Below are 23,943 nucleotides of genomic sequence, written 5' to 3'. Positions count from 1 at the left end.
CAGATTTATTTACTCATTGTACTAAGTCAAAATAGATTTATAAGCCAGCCATACTTTCTATGAGTACACTAGTCTTTTAGCACATTTTAAACAGAAGCATAATATAGAAATAAAGCTACAAATGCCAGTGGAACTTTCGTCTCCATAAAGTATATTTACAGTGCTAAAAATCTATCAGAGAGCAACAAAGATTAAAAATATCTTGTTACAATTTAGTTTATAGTCCTAATAAATTCACGGCCTTGCTTTTAACCAATACATTGAGTTATTAATTTAAGTCTTGCTTACACATTGAAAAGCATAAATGAAGGTGTATTGAGGATACCAAAGGAAACAGCTTTTTAGCACTTACTTTATAAAAGTGCAAATCTCCACTCATAGTTAAGAGTTCATATTTGACATTTTCATTTCGTGTCATAAGGGAATGTGAAGTAGTTCCTACCATAGTAACACCAACTAGTTTTCCACTTCCCCTTCCCTTGCCCTCCTCCAAAAGCAGGTTGAACCATATTGACACTGATTAAACGAGAACTGTTGGCTAGATAGCCATTGTTTTCATTATTAAAAGGGAAACCTCATAATCTTACCCTAAGAGACAAGCTATCTACTGGACTGGTATACAAACTGTAAAGAAAAGCATATCCTAAGCTTATTCAGATTTTATACAGGAAAGATAAGTTAGCACATTTGTGCAATATGCAGAGCAACAAGCCTAAAGACAGGATATTTTCTACTAAATGTATTATTATTGAATTATTTCAAAGGTATAGTTCCTGAATCAGATTTGGAAATGGCAGTTGATCTACTAATTGCAGCAGAAATGGTAACTGGCAAAGGAGGAAGAGTATAGCACTGCCAAACTCAGATTGCTTTGAAAAAGCTGGAACCCCATCACACTAATGAATCTTACATATTCCATATGTTTGGGAATGATACCCTGTATCCATATAATTTACTTGCACTGTAAAATGATATAATAATGATGTTACTTGGTTGAGCATATATATATATATATGCAGGTTGTGGTGTCCTCGGGTGTCTTCCCGTGTAAAAGTTGGGGTGTCTAGGCGACGTTTCGACGAGGTCTCACTCGTCATCTTCAGGCTGGTGCTTTCGGCTTCTTGTTACTGGAACAGAGCAGGATCTCAGTGTTTGAGTTCCTATAAATACTGTAGAGGGGGTGTGGTGTATAGCCTCCAATGTTCTGGGCAGAGAGGAAGTTCCCAGGCTAGTGTGCCTTTTCTTCTTTTGTTCCTTAATTACTTGAGAGATATCTTGAGTGATTTCTTGAGTGATATCCTGAGTACCACTTAGGTGGGTCATTAGGTGTGGATTAGTTGTTAAAGTCTTTGTGTCTTGACCTCTTGAACTTTGTGAAGAGTTTTCCTGAGAAGATGGCTGTACTGTACTTAGTTGTGCTCTGGCTTGGCTTCGTGTATAGGGGCGAGCTGTGGTTTTGTGGCTTGTGTCAGCCAGATCTGTGTAGGGATTGCAGGGGGGTGCAGCATCCGGAGGTGCCACCATGGATTGGCTACTGGATGGTGTCTGTAATTCATCTGTGGAGAGGGTCTGGGTTTGGGTCTGGTGTGGTTGATTGGTGTTGGCGTTCTGTGTGCCTCTGGATCTGGTGTCAGTTTTTGTGGGGAGGGCTAATTTCCAGATGTCTGGCAAGCGGGATGTGTCGTCACGCTTGTTCATGTTGTGAGGGTGTTTCTCTATCTCGATGGCTTCCATGATTATTCTCTTGTGGTGATGTTCCGTGTTAAAGAGCAATTTGGAATCTGCAAAATTAATTTCGTGTCCTGTTTCTTTCATGTGTTGGAAAAGAGAAAATAAACTCCGTAGCCAAGACTCTCATCTCCAGAACCAAACGCCTGGCTGACAAAGACCACTTGACAACTGAGTTACAGAATCTCTCAAACGTGTTAATTGCCAATGGATACCAGCAAAACAGGATTACGAAGCTAATCCAAAAGGAAACACCCCCCAAAAACCAAGACACAGAAGAAAACAATGGCATGGCCCTCCTTCCTTATATCAAGGGCACTACAGATAAAATTAGCAAAATCCTCCATAAACACAATATCAAAACAGCCTTTTGCACCAACCAAAAAATAGCCAATATCCTCAGAAACCCCAAGGATAAAATCCAGTTGGAAAACCAAGGGATCTATGAAATACCCTGCAAAGTCTGCCCAGCCACGTACATTGGACAAACAAACAGACGAATAAATGCACGTATCGCAGAACACAAGAATGCCGTCAAAAAAGAAGAAAAAACTTCCTCTCTTTTCCAACACATGAAAGAAACAGGACACGAAATTAATTTTGCAGATTCCAAATTGCTCTTTAACACGGAACATCACCACAAGAGAATAATCATGGAAGCCATCGAGATAGAGAAACACCCTCACAACATGAACAAGCGTGACGACACATCCCGCTTGCCAGACATCTGGAAATTAGCCCTCCCCACAAAAACTGACACCAGATCCAGAGGCACACAGAACGCCAACACCAATCAACCACACCAGACCCAAACCCAGACCCTCTCCACAGATGAATTACAGACACCATCCAGTAGCCAATCCATGGTGGCACCTCCGGATGCTGCACCCCCCTGCAATCCCTACACAGATCTGGCTGACACAAGCCACAAAACCACAGCTCGCCCCTATACACGAAGCCAAGCCAGAGCACAACTAAGTACAGTACAGCCATCTTCTCAGGAAAACTCTTCACAAAGTTCAAGAGGTCAAGACACAAAGACTTTAACAACTAATCCACACCTAATGACCCACCTAAGTGGTACTCAGGATATCACTCAAGAAATCACTCAAGATATCTCTCAAGTAATTAAGGAACAAAAGAAGAAAAGGCACACTAGCCTGGGAACTTCCTCTCTGCCCAGAACATTGGAGGCTATACACCACACCCCCTCTACAGTATTTATAGGAACTCAAACACTGAGATCCTGCTCTGTTCCAGTAACAAGAAGCCGAAAGCACCAGCCTGAAGATGACGAGTGAGACCTCGTCGAAACGTCGCCTAGACACCCCAACTTTTACACGGGAAGACACCCGAGGACACCAAAACCTGCATTCCTGTACCCGTGAAAATCTACGAAAGCATATATATATATATATATATATATTTTCCCCTTCAACAGACCTGCCTCCTCCCCGTCTCCTTTTCATTAACTGTTCCCATTAAATGGAAGGGGGAATCATCATGTGCAATTAAAACAGTAGTGATGCATACCAGCTGATTAATGTTTGCATCCTTGGGGGGGGGGTAAGAAAAGGGGTTTACCTGTTTTCACAGTTTCTGTCTCGATTTCCTGTTCTTCTGCAACATCTTGAAGAAGGTAAGTTTCATCATCATAAACAAAGATCTGTGCAGCATATCCTTGTTCGACTCTGGCACTTGGTACTGGCTCTACAATCACTGCTGGATATTCAGAGACTGGCTCATTCTCCTGTAGAGCACAGTAAGAGAGTGTGTTGCCATCCTAATCCAAATAATCCCTTCCATTTTCCCTTTAGTGACTTGATGTCTTTCATAGAATATTAAATAAAAAGTATGTATTTATTTAAAGGATTACAAATAAATTTAGGTATATCTGTAGGCAGAATGGGGTGGAGAGAGGGATACAATGTAGAGACAGATACAATGTATCAACCACTAAAACAAAGCTCATCAGAAACACACCATGAGCCACAGTATGCAAACATTGTTGCATTTAATTAACAAGCAGCCTATAATTTCCATGAACTTTGGCACTTACCAAGATATACAGTGGTACCCCGCAAGACGAACGCCTCGCAAGACGGAAAACCCACTAGACGAAAGGGTTTTCCGTTTTGGAGGCGCTTCGCAAAACGAATTTCCCTATGGACTTGCATCGCAAGACGAAAATGTCTTGCGAGTTCCTGCGGGTTATTTTTCCTCCCCCCCCTTTTTCTAAGCCGCTAAGCCGCTTATCAGCTGATCTGCTAAGCCGCTAAAAGCCGCTAAGCCGCTAATAGCGCTTATCCGCTAAGCCGTCAATGGGCTTGCTTCGCAAGATGAAAAAACCGCTAGACGAAGAGACTCGTGGAACAGATTAATTTCGTCTTGCGAGGCACCACTGTATTATTACAGAAATAACTAGAAATGACATTAAGGGTTTAGTCCAAAGTTGCACAATTTAAAGTCCTATCAGTTTCAATGTGATAAACATGTAGCTCAGATCTGGGCCTTTCAACACTGCTCATTCCTTTACCTTGCCCACGTATTTGAATGTTTTTAACAGATGTGTGTAATTACCAACTTATCTTGGAAGCAAGGTAGGCAAGTTCTTGTTTTTCAAAAACTGCAGTAATTCTCATAGCCTGCATATGGCTTCAGAGACTGTTCTAAATACTAAGTTATTTTAATGAATCTAGCACTTACATTCAAATAAATGCTCTGAGGCACATTCCCCCAAGTCAAAACCTGTAATCTATCTGACACAACAGTTCTCTTTTCTCTCCGAGCATGAACTAGGGCATGATCCTCTCCCATTACATGTTTCATTTGTATCCACAATTAGCATTTACAAAGATCACATGAAGAAAAGCTGTACATCATTTTCTGACCTGGCCTTGAATTTGTACTCCATTGCTGTCAAACTCAAGACCTGAGCCTCCACTGTCAACTGCTGCTGATGTCATGGTGCATTCCCTGGGAAGATTCGAAGGCTAGTAGCAAGATATGTAAATCTTCTCAATGATGTTAACTGGTAACACAGAAAGCTTGAGATACAGGAACTTCGTAAACCGAGTAGAATCTTTGCAAAATCAAAGTTCTTCCCTTCTGGTGCCACAAATCCTGAAAGAGGGAGCATAAAAAACATTGGTATATGCAACTATTTTTAATGCTACTGCTTATAGAAATGTGTTAAAATTGTACATGAAAATAGGGCATCGGTTGACACTAATATGATCAAATAATACAGCTGTCATTTGTAAAACGTAGCCTTCCCTAATCTGGTGGCCTCCATATGTTTTGGACAAGAAGTCTCATCAGCCACAGCCAGCATGGCCAAAGGTCAGGGATGATGGGAGTTGAACCTGGAGGGCACAAGGCTGAGGAAGCCTGCCTCTGTTTGCCATCACATGACAGTTCCAAAGTTTATACTTATGTGGAGAACTCATTCCCTTGCAATAAGTTTAACTATACAAGAATTACTTCAATTTTCAGCTACCCTTGTTTAGCTTACGTTTTTCATGCTTTGTTATTATTTCAGGAGCTACATTTTCATAAATTGTTGCTTTTATTAAAGTCATACAGTAGCTGTGACCTGACCTGAAGACTTTTCAATAAATAAATGCCAAATTATTCATATCCTGTGCACATGAAACCAAGCAATCTTATCTAGCTACTGCTCGGTGTAGAGCACTGAGCTGGATCTACTACTGATATACTTCATAAGGTTTCCCCTATATTCTTACATATTTTTAAAATACTTGAATACCAACCACACTGTCTTCAATAAAATTCTAATTACAAAGATTGTCATTTACAAAAGGGAAGGATAAAGGACTCCCAACACAAATCCCCGCCACCCCCATTGCAACTGTGTCAGCAGCAAAGAGAGGCTGTCTCCTCTGTATTAAAAAGGAACAGGGAAAGCAAAGCTGGGCTCAGAAAGAGCAGGTGAAATAGGAATTTATTCTGAACTCAATTCTCCTCACCTACTTGCTTCAGGAGCAGAAGCTAGTTGTCTCTTGCTGCTGAAGCAATTAAAGGTGATTGCCAAGAGGCTCCCACTGAAGCCTGTTAGCACATCCTTCCCACTGTTGTCCAATCTGACAGTTTACTGTGTTGACTAGAGGAGAAGCATGCTGTGCAAGACAATTTCCTGTCACAGCAGGCCCAGGGCTAGTGTCTGTGCACTACCCTTTACTGCCAGGCATATTCCTTGGTAGCATGCATGAAGTTCTACTGTGGTACCTCAGGTTAAGAACTTAATTCATTCCGGAGGTCTGTTCTTAACCTGAAACTGTTCTTAACCTGAAGTACCACTTTAGTTAATAGAGCCTCCCGCTGCCACCGCACTGCTGGCACACAATTTCTGTTCTAATCCGGAAGCAAAGTTCTTAACCCAAGGTACTATTTCTGGGTTAGCAGAGTCTGTAACCTGAAGCGTCTGTAACTGAGGTACCACTGTATATGTACACTCCTTGTTTAAGGGAATTCAGGGTTATGAAACATACTACAATGAGTAAAGACTATCAACTATCCTGCTTCTCCTCCATATGGACACCCTCAATGTCCCCACAACAGACACCTACTTTACAAAACAAAAGAATAATAATAATAATGTCTGTGTGGAAACATTATTTTACAACTATGTTTCAGTTGATTAGATAAGTATGCAGATTTCACTAATTTTAAGAATATAGTATTATACAATTCCACAAGTATACATTAATCAGAATGAACTGTTCCAGTTCAGTTCCCCAACTCCCAAATAACATGTATCTAAATTTCTCTTTTCTATCTCACTTTCACAGTCACTTTCTTCCTATACAATTAAGATCCAGATTTTGAACTTATATTGTTCTGTTGCAGTTGTTGATTCCATATCTGACAAATTAATAAAAACATATATTTAATGGGGGTGACTGCCCTTCTACAAAATTCAACAACAAGAATTGTATTAAATCTGGATATAATGAATTATTTGGGAAGTCCTCAACATATAATGACCAGTTTGTTTACACATCCCAAAATGTTTTCTGGTTTACGAACACAAGCAATCTTGTGGAATAAAGTAGCTCCTCTGTGATACATTTTAGAGGGTATGTATGAGAAGACACATAGTTTGAGAAGCACTGGACTATCTGATGTGGTGGACTGGCATTTCCCCCAACCCCAATATGCCAGGGACTAGTACCATATTTGGTCCCTGAAGTGTCCCAGGCAGCCAGGGCGACAGCGGAGTTGTTGTGGACCGGCAACCAATGCCTCGTGAACCATCACTGGTCCATGGACCACCACTTTGAGTAGCAATGGCATAGCCTATTGCCTTGCACAAGTAATCTTGCACAATTCTTTGGTTACAAAACTTTTTTGAAAAAGCACCTTGGGCTCACTACAAATCAGAATGTTGAGATCTTAACTTCAATATTTTTAAAGAGATCTTAAACTGAAAACCAAAAGCACTTAAGGAGAGCGGCTAAAAGGAGCCTGCTAAGAGCTGGAAAGGGTGAATTTGGTGTGTATCGCCCCTCAACAGACCAGAAACAAAAAAGCGTAACACCTTGCAAGGTTGTTGTCCTGCTTTTATTTTGAGATTAGAATGGTACACAAGGAACGTGACAAGTTGCAAGCACCAGCAGTTATATGAGAAGTCAAGGGCATTGCTAGGCAAAAGCTAACACACTGAACCAACAAGCTCCCTACACCTTCCTTTTAAATGAAGGAATGCCCGCTGCACATCATTTATCGTGGCAAGCAAATGGGCATTCCTCCTCATGGGCTGGCTAGCTGAGGTTTGTGCACATTGATGTCCCTGTGTTCTAAGTGACAGAGATGAGGACGGTGCCAGCTTGGCATCATATTTACCCCCAGCTCCCTTCCTTGAAGGAAGAGGCACTGGAGGGTGCTCCTCAGCAGCAGAAGCTAAGGAGGTGCATGTCCCAGTGGTAACGGGAGAGACTTCTGAGAGTTTCCATGAGCAACTCTCAAAGGGCAGCTCTCAACTCCCTAACCAGCTGGGACCCTCTGCTGGATCAGATGTCTCTTGGGATTCAGAATCCATGACCACCACCCTACTGGGACCCACTCCAGCATCCTCTAGCTTTCACTCCTCAAGCTCCTCCCACTCTTCAGGGTCAGACCACACTCTCCATCATACCTCCACAAACTCCTGACAAACTCACGACAGTTGGGTACTTCTGGAAGCAATGAAGGGGTTACTGATAAAGAACTCTAATGACCAAACATTTAGCATCAAATTTCAATGGCAATTTCCTGCATAAGTTTGAATCCTAAGTACAGTGCAGAATTGTGTATGTAAAACTCTGAACAGAAAACTGCCCAGAATTAAACAATAGTGGGATTGACTGAATCTTGCATTTTGTGACAGCCTCTGAGTCACTGCTTTCAAAAAGGTGTGGGGATGATTTCTGTTTTCCTCTGACGTCACTGTTTACAATCTCCATCCAGAAAAACTCACAGAGATGTTTGTATGTGTGTACACACACACACACACACACACACACACACACACACACACACCCTACCTGTAACTCAGGATAAAATTTCATAAAGTCAGTGTTTTTTTCTAAAAGAAAATGTTTAGGGGTACTCTCATTTTGACTCAAGAAAACCCCCATTTTATAGTTCAAATTTGGAAAAATAAATACAGTAAATGGACAAAAGTCCAAAGATTTACAAAATGTTTAGGGGTATGCGTACCCCTGCGTCGTCATCCCCCCCCCCTGCAGAAAAAGCACTGCATAAAGTACATATGAAGTCCACAAAAGTCTTTAAGTTTCTACAAGGCTTTGTTGTCTTGTTTTGTTTGAATAAACCACAATTTAAACTAATTGCAGGTCTATGTAGCAAGTGGTGGTTAGTTTAAACCTGGAAGCTGATAGTTTTGATCTCTTCCTCTGACACATGCTGGAAGGTAGTGGGAGTACAACTTAAGTAGCTTTGTTCACATCAGCAGGTACCTTCTATGCCAACTTTTAAACACCTGCTGAAAACTTTTCTATTTTGCCAGGAATAGCCTAGTCAGGCAATTAAGGGTACAGCACATCCCCAAAAATGGTCTACTGATGCTTGTTGTTTATTTCTTTTTGCTTTTAATTTGCTTTTAACTTTTTATGATGTTAATGTTCGATTTTGTTTTTATATTGTTGTAAACTGCTGTGATATATTTTTACAATACTCCAGTATATAAATATTTTTATAAATAAATAATAACACAATTTTTCCCTCTACTAAAAACATAGTAAGATGGAAGGAAAAAAAGAGAGATAAAATTCACACATTTCCTGATATTCCAATAGCTTTCTCACTCTTGAAAAATACATACTACTTTAAAATAGATCAAATTTCCAAACCAGCAACAAGCACAGGGGATACATCAAAAAACCAGATTACTTGCCATCTCAGCAACAGAAGTTGACAAAATGCCACACACAAAAAACCCAGCAGAGAATTTGTTCTCAACAGTTTTGCCATTTGGGTACATATCTTCTTATTCAGGTGCCTAAAGATGACCTATTCGGTGGGAAGTATGTTTGAAGTCAAGAGAGAGATGCTTACAGCTAGCACATGTTCACATTACTGTTTTTTCCACATGCATCTTTTAATGTAAGTCGCTTTCCGTTACTTTGAAAGAGAAACAACTAAAATAACATAAATCTGATAGTATATGTTATAATACAGTGCATTCAAACTGCTAGTTTTTGAAGCTGCATTCACACATTCGCCACAATTTAGATCAATCCTGTAGTTTATTAACAAATAATGTTGTTTGATATGTTTTATCTCAAACCAGCTTTAATCCAGCTAGAAAACTGAATGAGAAGCAAGCAGTAATGTGAAATACTCTAGCAGCCATAGCTATCAACGTTTCCCTTTTTTAAAGGGAAATTCCCTTATTCCGAATAGGATTCCTCACAAGAAAAGGGAAAAGTTGACAGCTATGCTAGCAGCTGTCACACATGCACAGGTGACAGCTTAATGTGAGTTCTGAGAGAGTTGCAACAGCTAGGGAACCCAAAACATCATCCATGTTGGGTGAAAACATATCTGCCCCATCTCTGATGTCACCACCACCACCATGCAAATGTGGCCTGAAATGTAGTGTGAGGGAAATTACCTCACTGTGTTCTAAGCTGCTAATGTGAACATACAGTAATGTATTTTGAGGTATACTTTTGGCCCCAGTTTGAGTGTCAATTACTCAGTTTGGGGGCAGCACAAAATGTAGGATTGGCAGCACAAAACTAGCACAAAACTTTGGCATCAGTTTGGAGGGGACCCAAAATTTTGGGGTCACATCTTAATGAAGCTCTAGTTATCTACAGCCTGACTGGAGTTGTAAGGCCAGAAAGACTGAAGCAACAAAGGATGATTCTTTGAAGGCATGCTTAATTTTTAATGGACTGCTTAATAGTTTGCATGGATAATTAGCTGAGGAGATAGTTATGGCTACACTTTATTTGTGCAAAATCTGCTCCTAAAGAGGAAATAGCAATTTTAAAAACATGTGCTTCCAAACACTACTCAGAAAGAAACTTGGAGAAGGTGGCTTCTATGCTGGAATCTTAGCATGTGATATGCACAGAGTAAGCCCCATTGAACTCAGACTGACTTTTTTTTTAGTATACTTGAATACGATCAGACTATCAGTAGGCAGGTAAAGATTTGAATACAAGAGCCTATTGGATTCCTTAGCCTGAGAGACAACTTCACATACTGCTGGAAAAGCATGTGGTGTTCCTTTTTCTTCCTCTACAGTTAGTCTGAGTCTTAGCAAGGAATGATCCCTGCAGCTGGGACTCAGAGTGGTTATTAACCCATATCCTGGATTCTTCTGAAGTGTGACTGAGCGATCAAATTTTGTCAATATATCATACAAGACAAGATGTTTTCCTCTCCCCCTTTCCTGAGCAATACCCTCCAAGGGAAAAGAACTGAAGTTATCAAGCTCCGTACTGTTTACACTACACAAGATCTGTTGAAGCAGAAGAGATACAAATCAGATGCCTTTTATGGCTTCTGGTTGCCCCAAGTGATGCAAAGCCCAAGGTGAGTCCCTCAAGGTCAGACACAACTGTTCTCTCAGTAAGTGTAATTAGCATTTGAAGGCTAAATCCCTTTTTGTAACTCACATAAGCTTCAGTTCGCATAAGCCATTAAATTCCACTAAGAAATCAAGCACTTTATAGGGGAAATAGAGTAAAAGTAATATTAACGTTTGCTTGGAAATACAGGCAACTTTCCGTTTATGCATGGGTTGTGTTTAGAGGCACCATGCACATCAGTGGGACGCACACAAGCGCCCTTGCTGTGCAGAAAATGACACACATGTCTGCAGTCACACAAATACTGAATGTGCACAAATAAGGAATTGCCTGCATATAAAAACTAGGCACAGATCAAAAACTCCTGCCAGACTCCAAGGCTGTTCCCATGGAAAAATTACAACCGGAAGTCATCACAGGAAAAGCTACTCCCTCCAAAGACATACTATCACTATCGCCACCTCTGAGTTATCTGGTTTAAATTTCATACTATGTACCCTCCTCCACCTGACCCACTATGCACTGCTTCTGAACATAAAAACACCTAGGTGTTCAGTGACTAAAATAGTGTTAGATGTCAGCCTGTTGATGGTGCATCATTCCAACACTGGAAATTATCTCACCCAATAGTTTCATATGGATGTCAAACAAAATCAGAACCAACACCAACCCACTTGGGACTGAGCAACAAAATGTCTAGAGGGCTGAGGTAGCATCCCTAGTAACCACATTCTGCATTTAACAGACACAAAAGATTTGAACCACTGGAGAAAAAGACTCATTACCCCATTTAAGAACTGAAGCCATTGCAAAACAGCATAATTAGCAGCATCTGCAACACCAAAAGCTGCTGATCATTTGACTACTATCAACACTCCTGCATTGCCTCAAGATGAAGATACTCTCCTACTGCAATCACATACTCCCAGCGCTTCTCCAGGAAAAGGGAAGCTAGATGCAGACACGTCTAAAGGTAGTTAAATCATCACTGCATATTTATATATTTATTATTTTACTTCCTGTGTTTATGAGATGCCTTGTAAATTAAATTATCTAGGCCAGTGGTTCCAAATTGGTGGTCCATGTAACCCACCTAGGGGATCTGTGGCACCATTTATATAACAAAAACTACCATAGAAATTTCAAAATTTTCAAAAAATATGGGGTCCATGGCTTGGCTTTTTAAAAGCAGGGCATCCACAGTACTTAGCTATTTGGGAACCACTGATCTAGACATTATTCATAATAAAAATAAACAGTTAAACTGTACTGCTTGAGACACAAACCTGCAGAAAAACCAAATACAAATAATGATGACTTCTTGAGAAAGTGACAAACCACTACCTTCTTAAGGACTAATAGATCACTATCCTGCTCTCTAGGGAGACATTACACAATCTATTGGTTGTTCCTAACTGACTTTAATATCCATGAGAGTCAAGGTATGTGGGGTGGCCTTCACAGTATCAGGCAACCAGTACCCTTAACAGAATTGTTGTGTTCAAGTCACAGCATAGAACTAAGAAAGGACAGAGATAATCACTGGCTCACCTTTTGGTAGAGAACATTTATTGGCATAGAAGACCCTTCACTAACCAGAAGAAACCCACTGGATGTGATTCAGGGGATATAATTGTGGCCAAAAAGGAAGGTTTCATTGCTGACATCACTCAACTCATGGGCCTGCTAACAGACTCCACTGCATGCTTCATCAGATTCAGCCAGTCTTTCAACAGCACTGCTCAGGAAGTTTAATTTTACACTACTCCTCACTAAACCAAACGGCCAAGTTGACCCAAGTGGATCAGTCTCCAATGGTGGACCATCTCCATAAGTCCCCCATCAATCTGAAGATGTGGAAGCCTGTTTTACACAGGAAGACAGTAATCACCAGAACCAATCATGACAATGTGTTGCTATCAATATATGCATAATATTTTAGGTTTAACTTTTCATCTGCATTGGTAGAGGAAGATACTAAAAACAAGACAGGGATGAGAAAAATTAGAACACACATTTTTCCTTATGGTCCAACTGTGTGAGGCAGTGAGGACAAAGAACACTCAAATATTTTTTTCTTTCAGAATGAAAGTATAGCTATTTTCAGAGGGGTAGCTTTGTTACTGTGCTAAAGCAAAAGAATAAAGAAGACATGAGCTTCTGTAGGAGAGCCATTTTTTCATCATTACTGATGATTTAGAGTAAAATTTCAAAGAGTCTTGTGGTACCCTAAAGACTAACAAACGTGTGGATTAAAGTCCACTTCATCAGATGCATGTTATACCAGCTTGGAAGGTACATAGCTGTAGGGGGTGGGGAATAATGTATTTACATAAATGCATTATGTGGATGTTCCATTTTTGTTTTTCTCTTTGGAAAAAAGAGGGGTTTTTTCATTTCTGCTCAACAGTCCTGAGCCAAAAAGAATGTGACCTTCCTTTTTGTTTACCACAGTAATGAGTGTGTCTATTTGCTACCACCATGCTCAACAGGACTTACTCTCATGTAAATGTGCAGAGATTACAGGCCAAGCAGGGCTTGTTGCTGAATAAATATACATAGGCTTGGGACTGTTAGGAGGCATCCTTGTGCAGGTCTATTTCAAACACTGGGTATCTTTGTAACTAAGTGTTCAGATAAAACAAACGTTTTATACATGCAAAATTTAAAGAATTTTATATCCCTTTGAAACCACTGGGATTTAAAGGGGCTAAAGTGGATTGCACTGTACCACCAAAAAAGTATACTTTACTCCTTAAATACAACAAACCAGGTATTTCAAAGTAGTATTTTACATGGCAACTACTATATACATTATGAACAATGAATTTCATATCCTTGAGATAAGAAACAGAGGGTTTGATACTACCACATATAATTTTTTTTCTACAAAAAAATAACAAAGTTGTTCACTCATTCAAAATCTCCAGAAATTTCACATCTCTGACAAAGAAAATGTAAATGAAATAACAAAGAGTAAATTAAAATTAAGTCCATAGTCTATATACCCATCATTATGACTTCTCCCAAAGAATGACCTGCTGACAAATTCGCTACAATTATCATGCAAAAAAGCAAAGAAAATGAAATTGAGGTTTATATAAAACCCATAGAAATAAAATTGCCTCCCCTTGCTTTAGATTCATTTTCCCCAAAAGACAGTTAAGTACAGTAGCTTGTTTTTTGAAGACAGTGGAACTTTAGCTCTTTTGTTAAGTCAAATCATTATTAGCTATATACCGGTACCTTATCTTTGGTAAAAACTTGAAAGCAGCATGTACCCTGCACGTACACGGTCAAACTTAACCACACAGAAACTTTAAAGACACACAGAGAGAAAGAGAGAGCGTGTGTGTACTGCCTGTTGACTATAGATATTTGGATTTGGTTTTATATAAAAAAATTAAGGCCCACTGCAGTCTTCTGTTTTTTATTTCTAAATGCAGGGTATTCAAATTAATAGCTATTGTTTTCATTCCTACAGATGATTGGTGGTTCGGGAATCAAAGGCAGCTTGTACCAGTGGCACCTGTACTGTTGCCTTTTTGTTGTTGATTAGTTTTTAACAAATATAAGAGTTATCAGACTCCTGTACCACCAACAGCTGCAGAGCAGAGATAATTTCAGCAGTGCAGCATCTCTCATCCCTGCAAGTTACATCTGCTGAAATCTCCCCCTTCTACACAGCTGTTAAAGTTGCAGGAGCCCTGCTATTCTCATTTGCACCTGATCATCCTAGAGAAAAAGAAAGACATATGCAATAAATAATGTAAACTGGGTCTCATATTACAGGTTGGGATTAAAGGTCGGTCTTGGGTATGCTAAGACTAAAGAATACTGCCACAATGATATACCAATGTAATAAAGATGGATTTCAAGACAATTGCAAAACTGTATGGATATAAGACAAGGAGAATTGCATTTCAATGTCAGACACTGTCTGATGATTACTTTAATATTCAGAAAATTGTACAGTACTGTATCTATAGACACACTGCTTGATTTTTTTATTTTAAAAAAACCCTCCAAGAGCTTCACAAAAAAACATTAAAATTGTTTGCAAAAAAAAGTTACAAACAAGTATATAAAACATTCAAAAGATGAATTAAAATAAACAATGGCTAAATAGATAAAATGTGTATAATTTCCACATGTCTGATTAAGCTTCCCTAAACAAATATGTTTTAAGCAGGTGCCAAAAAGAGTATAACAAAGGCACCTGATGTCCATAAGCAAAGAGTTCCAAATGTAGGTGCGGCCACACTAAAATATCCAAGTGTGGAACAGGTATTGCATGGCACCTTTAACATTGTCAGTTCTGCATATCATAGTGGTTCAGTGAGCATATATAGAGCATATACAGAGTAAGGCAATCCTAATAGTAACACCTTGAACTTAGCAACAGGTAACCAGCACAGATTTATATGCTGTCAGAGTCTCACTCCTGTCCACAACAATGCTGTAGCACTTTGCACTAACTGCAGATCAAGCACAAGGGAAGCTCCAATAGCCTGCATTGTAGTAATCCAATCCAATCCAATCCAATCCAACTACTGTGGTCAAGCTCTCCCAGAGTCCAGTTGCACCAGTTGCAACTGGTAAAGGGTGTTTCTAACCACGGAGGCTACCTATGCCTCCAGTGACAAAACTGGATCCAGAAACACCCCCAAACCGTATCTGCTCCCTCGGGAGGAGTGCAACCCTGTCAAGGGCAGTCAAGTGTCCAATTTCTCAGCCACAGGAGCCACTCAACCAATACCTCTGCCTTGCTAGGATTCAAGCTCTATTTATTTCCCCTCATCCTTCCCACCACTGCATCCAGGCACCAGTCCAGGGCCCACACAGCCTTTCTTGATTCAGGTGTTATAGAGAAACAGAGATTAGTATTATCAACATACCGATGGTACCTTGGCCAAAAACTCCAAAGACTACTTGCAGCAGGTTCATGCAGACATTAAGCAGTGCTGGAGACAGAATAGTGTCCTGTGGCACCTCATAGTGTAACTTTCAAGTGATTGAAAAGCACTCTCCCAGTACGTTGTCCCGAAGGTTGGACCAGAATCACTGTAATACAGTGTCGCCGCCAACCTCCCCACCCCCCAGTTCCCATGCCACAGAGCCAGTCTAGCAGGGTAACCATGGCCAATGGTATCAAAAGCCACAGAGATCAGGAAGCAGAAGAAAGACAGAACTCTTGTCCTACTCTCTGTTAAAGGTCATCATATGTACATGCACACACCTACTACCAGTTGTGGTTGGGATGAAAAAGTTATCATTTTAGCTGGTATCTACGGAAGCAAGAGTGGGGCTACGGAAGCAAACTTGCATGGGTGGGGGTGGGGAATGGGTAGCATAACAGATGCAACCCTTACACTAAGCTGCATTCAAGCTGCACAAAAGTCAGTGGTTTCTATGAACTTTTCTCTCCAACCCCGTCTAAACAAGTAAGCTTCCTTGCAGTTCAAGGACACATTCCAATCAAGTAAAGCAATTGGGGAGGTTGAATAGCAGGGCCAGTCAGAGGCATGACCTAGGGAGAGTCCCAAGGACTGGAGAGAGATGGCTCTCCCAGACAGAAGGGTCCCACTCCTGTACCAAAGCTGGGCTGCATTCAAGTTCCATTGATTTCAATAAGAATTATACCATGACTAAATGCTTTTGTTGGGACCCAAGTGTAAGTCTGGATCAAACACTCAATTTATGGTTCATTTCTGCTCAAGGTATACAGATAATGTGCATAATGGTTTGTTTTAACTAATAATAATATCTTTTTTTAAAAAACAGCATATACTGATACAAACACAAGAGCAACAGAAAAAGATGCAAACAAGTGAATCACATGAACAAAGACAAGAAAATTGGACTTAAAGTTTCTTTTAAAATTGCTCTAATTGCTTGATAAATCAGCCTCAGCAATACAATTTTATACACATGCTGACACATGATTTTGCAGAATATCCTTAAGTCACAGATGCATTTTCTTCCATCCAAATATTCCAGTAGCACTTGAAAAATTAAAATAGAGATCAATGTCATTGATCTCTATTGTCAACACCCCAATTACAACTGTCATGAAATTTAAGACTATTTGTATGTCTATATGCTATAGCTGATACTGTACATCTCTTGCACAGCCTGCATGCTAAACTACTAATAATTACTTTGAAATTCAAGTCTCTTGTCATCTTACATCTATTTCAAAAAAATTCTTTCAATCCTTTAAAATATAATTTAAATGTACAATAAGGAGGTCCACTTTCATTATGATTTCTTCGTCTCAATCCTTTACAATTTACTTCAGCAACATGTGGATATGAGCAAGTACTTCCACGAAACTCCCACAAAATAATGACAGCTGAAAAGAGTTGCAACCATATGAGGTGCAAATCTCCCACCTCCTTCCAGAAACTAAGGACTACCGGTTCCTTTTAGTTACCAGTAGTACTAGGTCGTTTAGAAGAAGTGAGATTTCCCTCTCAGGTCCCATGACCACCACCAACAACAACAATGGCAAGCCATCGCTTCATCGAACTACTCGACTAATAAAGAACCTCTATCAAACAGCTAAGAGAACATGTCAGGACATATTTACAACAGCTCCTCCCTTAAAATACTGTCACGTGCAGAGGCCAGTGCTCCACATCCGTTCTTCGTAGACGTGGAAAATATTTGTAAGCCACGCGGGTACAAGGTTGTTTTTGTTTTGTTTAACGGGGGGGGGGGCAATCTATCTTTCACAGCCACGAAGGAAAGCGCTCTGATAACAGAAGCAGCCTTAACCGACGCTCCACCAAGGATGTGCATATGCAAGTCTTATCCGGCAAAGGGAGGCAACCTCGACACCAGAAACTGAAAGTAAAGGCTTGCGGGGGGTGGGGCGGAGAGGCCAGCAGAGCCATCCCAACTGACAGGGGGCGCGCGGATGGAGCTGCCTCCCTGCCAGGCAGCGGCGGCGGCGATGGCCTCGCTTACCCCACACATCCCCTCCCTTCCTAGAACCATCAACAAAGCCGAGCCAGCACGGATGGCGGGGGGTGGGGGGAGGTGGGGGTGGGGAGGGGACGACTTTCTAGTACTGTACAGTGTTTTTCAGATACCCTTTTGAGCTTTGTAGGCAATTCCTTCCGATGTCTCCCCCCAGCACCACCACGACTCATGTATCCCGCAAATATTCAAATGGATTACTGTATTGGGGGGGGGGGTTGAGGGGAGAGAAGACGACACTGTTTCTGCACTCCAGCCCCAGACAGACCCAAAAAAACAAAAACCTGACAGACCAGCTTTCCCTTGGTTTAATCGCACATCCCTCAGAGGATTTCCTTTCCCCGTTGCCATTCCCCTCCACTTGCACGCAGCATACACAATTGCACAATCGCTCGGCGAGGAAAGGGAGGGGTCCCGCAAGGACTCCGAGGGGACTTTCCAGGGCCAGTCTATGCCCAGCCTCCCTCCCCTGACCCGGGAAGACTTCCATTTACACACACATACTTATATAAGCCGATGGAGGGATGGCACTGACAAGAGCAGGGTCTCCCCCTCCCCCCGCCCCACGCAACTGAAGGGGGTCCCTTCGGGGATTTTCCAGCCTGCGCCCGGCGCCCCTCTGCCCGCCTGGCGCTGTTCGTGCTTCCAGGTCACAAACGTGAAGAGGGGGAAGGACACGGGGGCGAGGACAAGAGACCAATTATCTCCCCTCCCCCCCCCAACCCAAAAAACTCCGGTCTTCCCGGTGAGGTCGACCCTAATGATGGGGCGCGGGGGGGCCGAGAGAGACCTCCGTCCCTCGACTTCCCATCTACGGGCCCATCCGCTCCTCAAGCGGGGCGGGCGAAGCGAGGGGTCTGTGCCCCTCAGCCGCCACCGAGGCCGGGTTTCAGCCCCGGAGCTCCCGCTGCCATTTCTCCGCGGGCCGAAAGAGCTCCGCAACGTCGCCTCCGACGGATAGGAGCGCGTCGGGGGCCGAGGAAGAGCCGAGTGACCCCCGGGACTCAGCCCTTCGCTTTCCTACCGCCGCCTTTCCCCCCCCCCCCCCGCAGCCAGTGCTTCCCTCCCGCCTTACCTTGTTTATGTGTCAAAGGGAAACGTCACGTCGCCGCCGCTCTCCCCTCTCTCAGGCCGAAACAGCGGCGGGAGGAAAACAGCCGGCAGCAGCAGCAGCAGCAGCGGCGGCGGCGGCAGCAACAGCCAGGAGAAAACCAGCTCGCGAGGAGGCGGAGGGAGAGAGGGAGAGACGGAGAGGGAGGGCAGCTCGCCCGAAGCAGCAGCAGCAGCAGCAGCAGCAGCCGCCCAACGCCGGGGGAGGAGACACGAGGAGCGGGAGGAGGGACGGAGGGCGGGATCTGCGCCCGAGAGAGACAGCCTCGGCTGCCCGCCCTCCTCCTCCTCCCCGGCGGCCCTCCGCCTCCCCTTCTGCACATGCTCGCGCACCTGAGGCGCCTCCGCCGAAGGGGCGTGGGCGCGAGGGGAGCCCCGTGGCCTGGCTGGCGGCGACCGCCGCTCCTGAATGCACTGTTGTTCTTTTTGCCCAGCAGCAGCAGCAGCAAACTGGCCCGGCTTGGTAGGCTTTTATGATCCTTCTCTCTGTCTCGCACAAACTGACTGACTGACTAGCTTGCTGCATCCTGAGGAAATGCAGGTTCCATCTAGGGTGGCCCCCTGTGTGCCCCGTCTAAAATTGCCCTAACTGCCCCCCACCCACAAGGCAGCCTTAAGGGAGAAGATAGCTCTGAGGAACCCGTTTGTTTGCAGGGGGTGGGATTTAGCGCACGCATGCTTGGGATTATTATTTATTGAATTTATATACCGCCTTTCATCCAAAGATACCAGGGCGGTTTACTGCAATGAGAACACAAAATAACAATAACCAATACGTCTCATTAAACTTGTATGGGACTTAGGTCTGAGTGGGCAGGTTTAGGATCCTACTGCATAGCTGAAATCCATGGGAAACCTCAGGCCTAGGGTCTGGATGCGGTCCTCCAGGACTTTATATTTGTCTAGTTCTGGAGACTTTCTGCAGGAAGCACCCCACCCTCAGAGCTTGATCCCTGCCCTCCTTGAGTGCTTTTGCTTGGATGGAATGTGTCCTTAAGTTGTAATGGGCGTATAGAAATATCTGCCTTTTACATGGCTGGGCTGGGCTGTGAGACCTACTGTTCAAATGTAAGAGTCGCATATGTTGGCTCCAGCATCTCTTGTCTCTGGCCCTACCCATAAGTAGGCATCTGATTCCCAGAAAGTTACCCACAAGACCATGCTTTACCCACCCTCAGGGTAAAAAAAGGCTCTGGTTATATGCTGTTACTTGGAAGTAGCACCATTGGTCCCAGCAGAACACATTTCTGTATAAACATGAATAGGCTTTGGCTGCACAGCTGTGTAGAGAATTTGGACTTTGGGCAGGTACTAGAGGCATTTAACTGTTGCTACTTTCCCTTCGTTTTAATAGTAAGTGCTTCATCTGTTTGAGGTCAATATGCTAGTCATCCATTAAGCAGAGGACCTACTCCCAACTGTGTTGGCCATCCACCTGTGGAATGATGTCAAATCCTCGCTGGCATCAGCCTGCAGAAAGCCCCCAAATGGGAGGGGGTGGGCAGGGAAGGGCTGAGACAGCCCTGGATCCCAAACTAGCTCCACTATCATCTCCTGATGGCATCAAGCCTGGTGATTTGCCTGTCCCAGCTGGCATGAGCTGTATATTGCGGATGTCCTGACACACTTTAAAGTCCCACAATTCCCCAATTGGGGTTTGAATTGCAGTCAGCCCTATGTGGTAACCATTTCCATTGTCTACTGAGGACTGTCTCATACAATTCTACACCTGCCTATTCAGGAATTTAAAAAGAGGCATACTCCTAAGTAAGGGGGTGTATCAGAAAATAAGTCTTGTTGAACTCAGTGGCACATAAGAAGATCACACATCAGTAAAAGTATTTTTATTCATCTATAAAAAGAAGCTTGTTTGAAAAATGATGAGTGGCCCATTGTGACTGAGAGATTGGGTGGCCAAGTGAAAGAGGATGGGACTCTTGCACATTCCATAGTTATACAGAAGAGGAAGCTTCAGTTGATGAAGTTTGTTACTCAAGCTAAATCTGCTGAAATCCCCTCTTCTGCACAGCTGTTAAAGGGGCAGGAGCCCTGTCTTTAAAGCGCTTAAAGGGGCAGGAGCCCTCTCTCCAGATTGTATCGCATTACAAGATTCAGATCCCAGATGCCGCACTGCAAGTTGCAGCCTTGCTTAGTGCCTAGGCACCTTGAAAGGCGTTTATATGTTCAGGTGCTGTTACAGGGCGATGACCTTGAAGCTCTGACTACGAGTTCAGTTTCTTCCTGTGCCCTTGCCATCTGCTTTCTGATCTACCCACATCCTATCTACAGAACAATATTTCATCAGTCTCTTTGTTTAAGGATTAGGCCAGCTGATAAGGTGTCAAGGACATTGACCTTAAACCAGGAAATCTGCAGAGAATTGGAACCTTTCAGAGATTTGAGTGTCATCTCTGTGTGCAAAATCCTTTTTAAATAGTCTCGTAGGAGGTTTGATGTAGTTGTTAGACGCAGCCTTTCTGAACCTTGTGTCCCCAGATGTTGTTGGACTACAAGACCCATCATCCCTTACCTGGTCCTGATAGCCAGGCACGATGGACGTTGTAGTCCAACAACATCTGGGCACCTAAAGATGAGAAAGGCTGTATAGTGTGTTGAACTAGGACCAGGGAGACCTCACTTTATGTAAAAACTATCTCTCAGCCTACAGCACCTCACAAAATTGTTGTGAAGATAAAACAAATGGGCCAAACTATGCCATTCCTGCTACATATCAAACAGCTGCCATCTCTGTTATCTGTTTGATAATATCTGTTACCCTGTTAAAGGCCTTTCTTTTCTAGTGAGACCTTTAAGTAGAGATTTCTTTCCCAGTCTGTATTTGTGTTGGACTTGTTTTTAATTCGCTTTCATTATTGATGTTTTCATTATTAAATTGCTTTGAGGTGTTTTATGGGGAGCAGTTCATAAATACTAGAAATAATAATGATGATTATAACACACTGCCTTCAACTCCTTGGAGGAAAGATGGGATATATATTTAGTAAATAATTAAGTTCCCATTGCAGTTGGGATTACTGTTTCCATCCCCCCCCCCGAAATAGTACCTAAACTCAAGACAGTCATTTCCCCCCCCCCCACTACCTCTCTCCTATGCTTCTTACAGCAGGTTGATTTGCAGACAATGGTACTTACGGTATCTTTATAGCAGGAAAAGCATTATTTGCTGGAACTGGAGATATAGTTGATTTTAGACAGACAACATCCTGATCATCACATAGTTATCTAGTAGACTTCTCTCAGTCTGGTTGACTCTGATTATGCAAGACCTCCTAGATCCCAGCCTCAGGCGTGAAATCAAAGGCCCTTTGTTACATTTTCCGCACCTGACTTTCTCTGTCATGTCATCAACACACCTCTTTGCTTGCCAGAGTCCAGATGACAAGCTGAGGGTTACAGATGTTCTGTGTATCAGTTACTAACCTGGTGGGAATTATTGCCAGGGTGATCACTTCCAAAAGAAGGCTCTTGTGCCTTTAATGGTTGTGCAGAGTTCATAGAAAATTTTGGCAAAGGCAACTTGTCTTGCAAGGTCGAAAAGCTACACTAGCTGCAGTCCCTTGTCTGTACTGTACAGCTATTAAAAGAGACAGGAACCCTTTTCTGTTTTGCTTCCAGTCTATCCTCAGAGGGGGAGAGATTCACTTCTTTTCATCATGTTATCCCTGTTTTCCCTCATTCTTCAGTATGAGATTCATTGTTGATGTACAGGTAATCCTAAAACTTCCTAATTCAGATTACTTTGGCAATTCTCAGGAGGAATTGGCAGGGAAAGAGCTGCATAGTTATGTGATGCTGCTATATAAAGTGTCTTTCATTTAATTGGAAACATGCAACCTTTTGTTAGTTTTTAGCCTTATTTGTTTAAGGTGAAGGAAAAGAAAACTGAACAAGGAAGAGCTGAGCTGTGTTTCATGGGGTATGTATGTTAGGATAGGGATGGAGAATCTGTGGCTGTCCAGATTATCGTGGACTCTAATTCCCATCATCGCTAACTATTGGTCATGCTAACTAGGGCAGATGGGAGCTGGAGTACAAGGAGATATCTGGATATGGCCTTCCACAAACAATACATGTTGTGATGTGGGTTATGAGTTTGTTTTAAATATGCAGAACTTGTCTATGAACAAAATGATCTAAGCACCAAGGAATAATCAGCTGTTCATCATAACAGTTCTACAAAGATTTTCCCTTATTTGTAAACTATAGGAATTCAACACTTCACAAGGCATATGAGGTTTAATCTCGTTAAACAAACACTTTTTATATCTATGACAAGTGGAAACAGCATTAGAAACTGAGATATGAAAGCTAGGAGCTAAATGGCACCTTAAACCTAGGTTATGGCACAACAACAGAATGTCTAGGCATGATTTTTTTATAGAAAGAATACAAAGCTGAAAATGAATGAACTTCAGCTAAAATGTTATGTTCATTTTTCACATGGTCTAGTCTTTCCCCTGCCTTCCCCCCTAATATTCTTAAGAGGCTCTCTTCTCGAGTCTTCAGAGAGTAGCTGGAAGTGGGGAGGCAGAAAAAGATCCTTCTTTCCTTCCACGCTGCAGTTTTAATTTGAAATCTTAGGCGCATTACTGCACCCAGAGCTCAGAAACTGCTCGCGCTAATGAAATTCCTTGTCACAAAATGTGCAAAGAATAATGGGAGTTTCGAACAATGAGTGGAAAAGTTTACAACTGTGGTGATTTGTGCCTGGGGGAACATCAGAACACTTCTTATCCAGGTGTTGGATTATTATCTGAATCATAAATGGGTTTTTGAAGGTAAAGTTGCCCCCGTTTGGACTCTTGCCCAATAAAACAGAACAAAATTATGACCAACCAGTTACGCTGCAAATCATTCCAGTTCACTGTTCGGAAGAACTGTGCTTCCTTTAAAATATATTTAATAAAGCCACTATTTTCCATTGAAAGAAAAGTACATTAAGTGATCCCGTATATGTTGTTCTTTAATGTTAGATCTGTTGCTAGTTGTATGTTTGTTTGTTTTAGTTCAAGAGCTTCCAGCGACCTTACAGATT

The 23,943-nt window shown here is 42.3% G+C and overlaps 1 protein-coding gene across 1 annotated transcript in view; it reads right to left on the bottom strand.

The window, feature by feature from the left end:
- Positions 1-19,152, bottom strand: part of ELF2 (E74 like ETS transcription factor 2) — a 44,690-nt gene extending 25,538 nt beyond the window's left edge. The window contains exons 1-3 of the mRNA XM_081876121.1: positions 18,853-19,152; positions 4,620-4,851; positions 3,313-3,478 (exon numbers count right to left, since the gene is read on the bottom strand). Of these exons, the coding sequence (XP_081732247.1) occupies positions 3,313-3,478; positions 4,620-4,694 (241 nt within the window). The 5' untranslated portion in view covers positions 4,695-4,851; positions 18,853-19,152. The remainder of the gene's footprint in view (positions 1-3,312; positions 3,479-4,619; positions 4,852-18,852) is intronic.
- Between the last annotated feature and the right edge of the window lie 4,791 nt (positions 19,153-23,943).

Source organism: Podarcis erhardii, assembly GCF_964252035.2.
Source record: "Podarcis erhardii genome assembly, chromosome: 9".
NCBI lineage: Eukaryota > Metazoa > Chordata > Lepidosauria > Squamata > Lacertidae > Podarcis > Podarcis erhardii.
The sequence above is the reverse complement of the archived record's forward strand: the minus strand, read 5'-3'. Positions and strand labels throughout refer to the sequence as shown.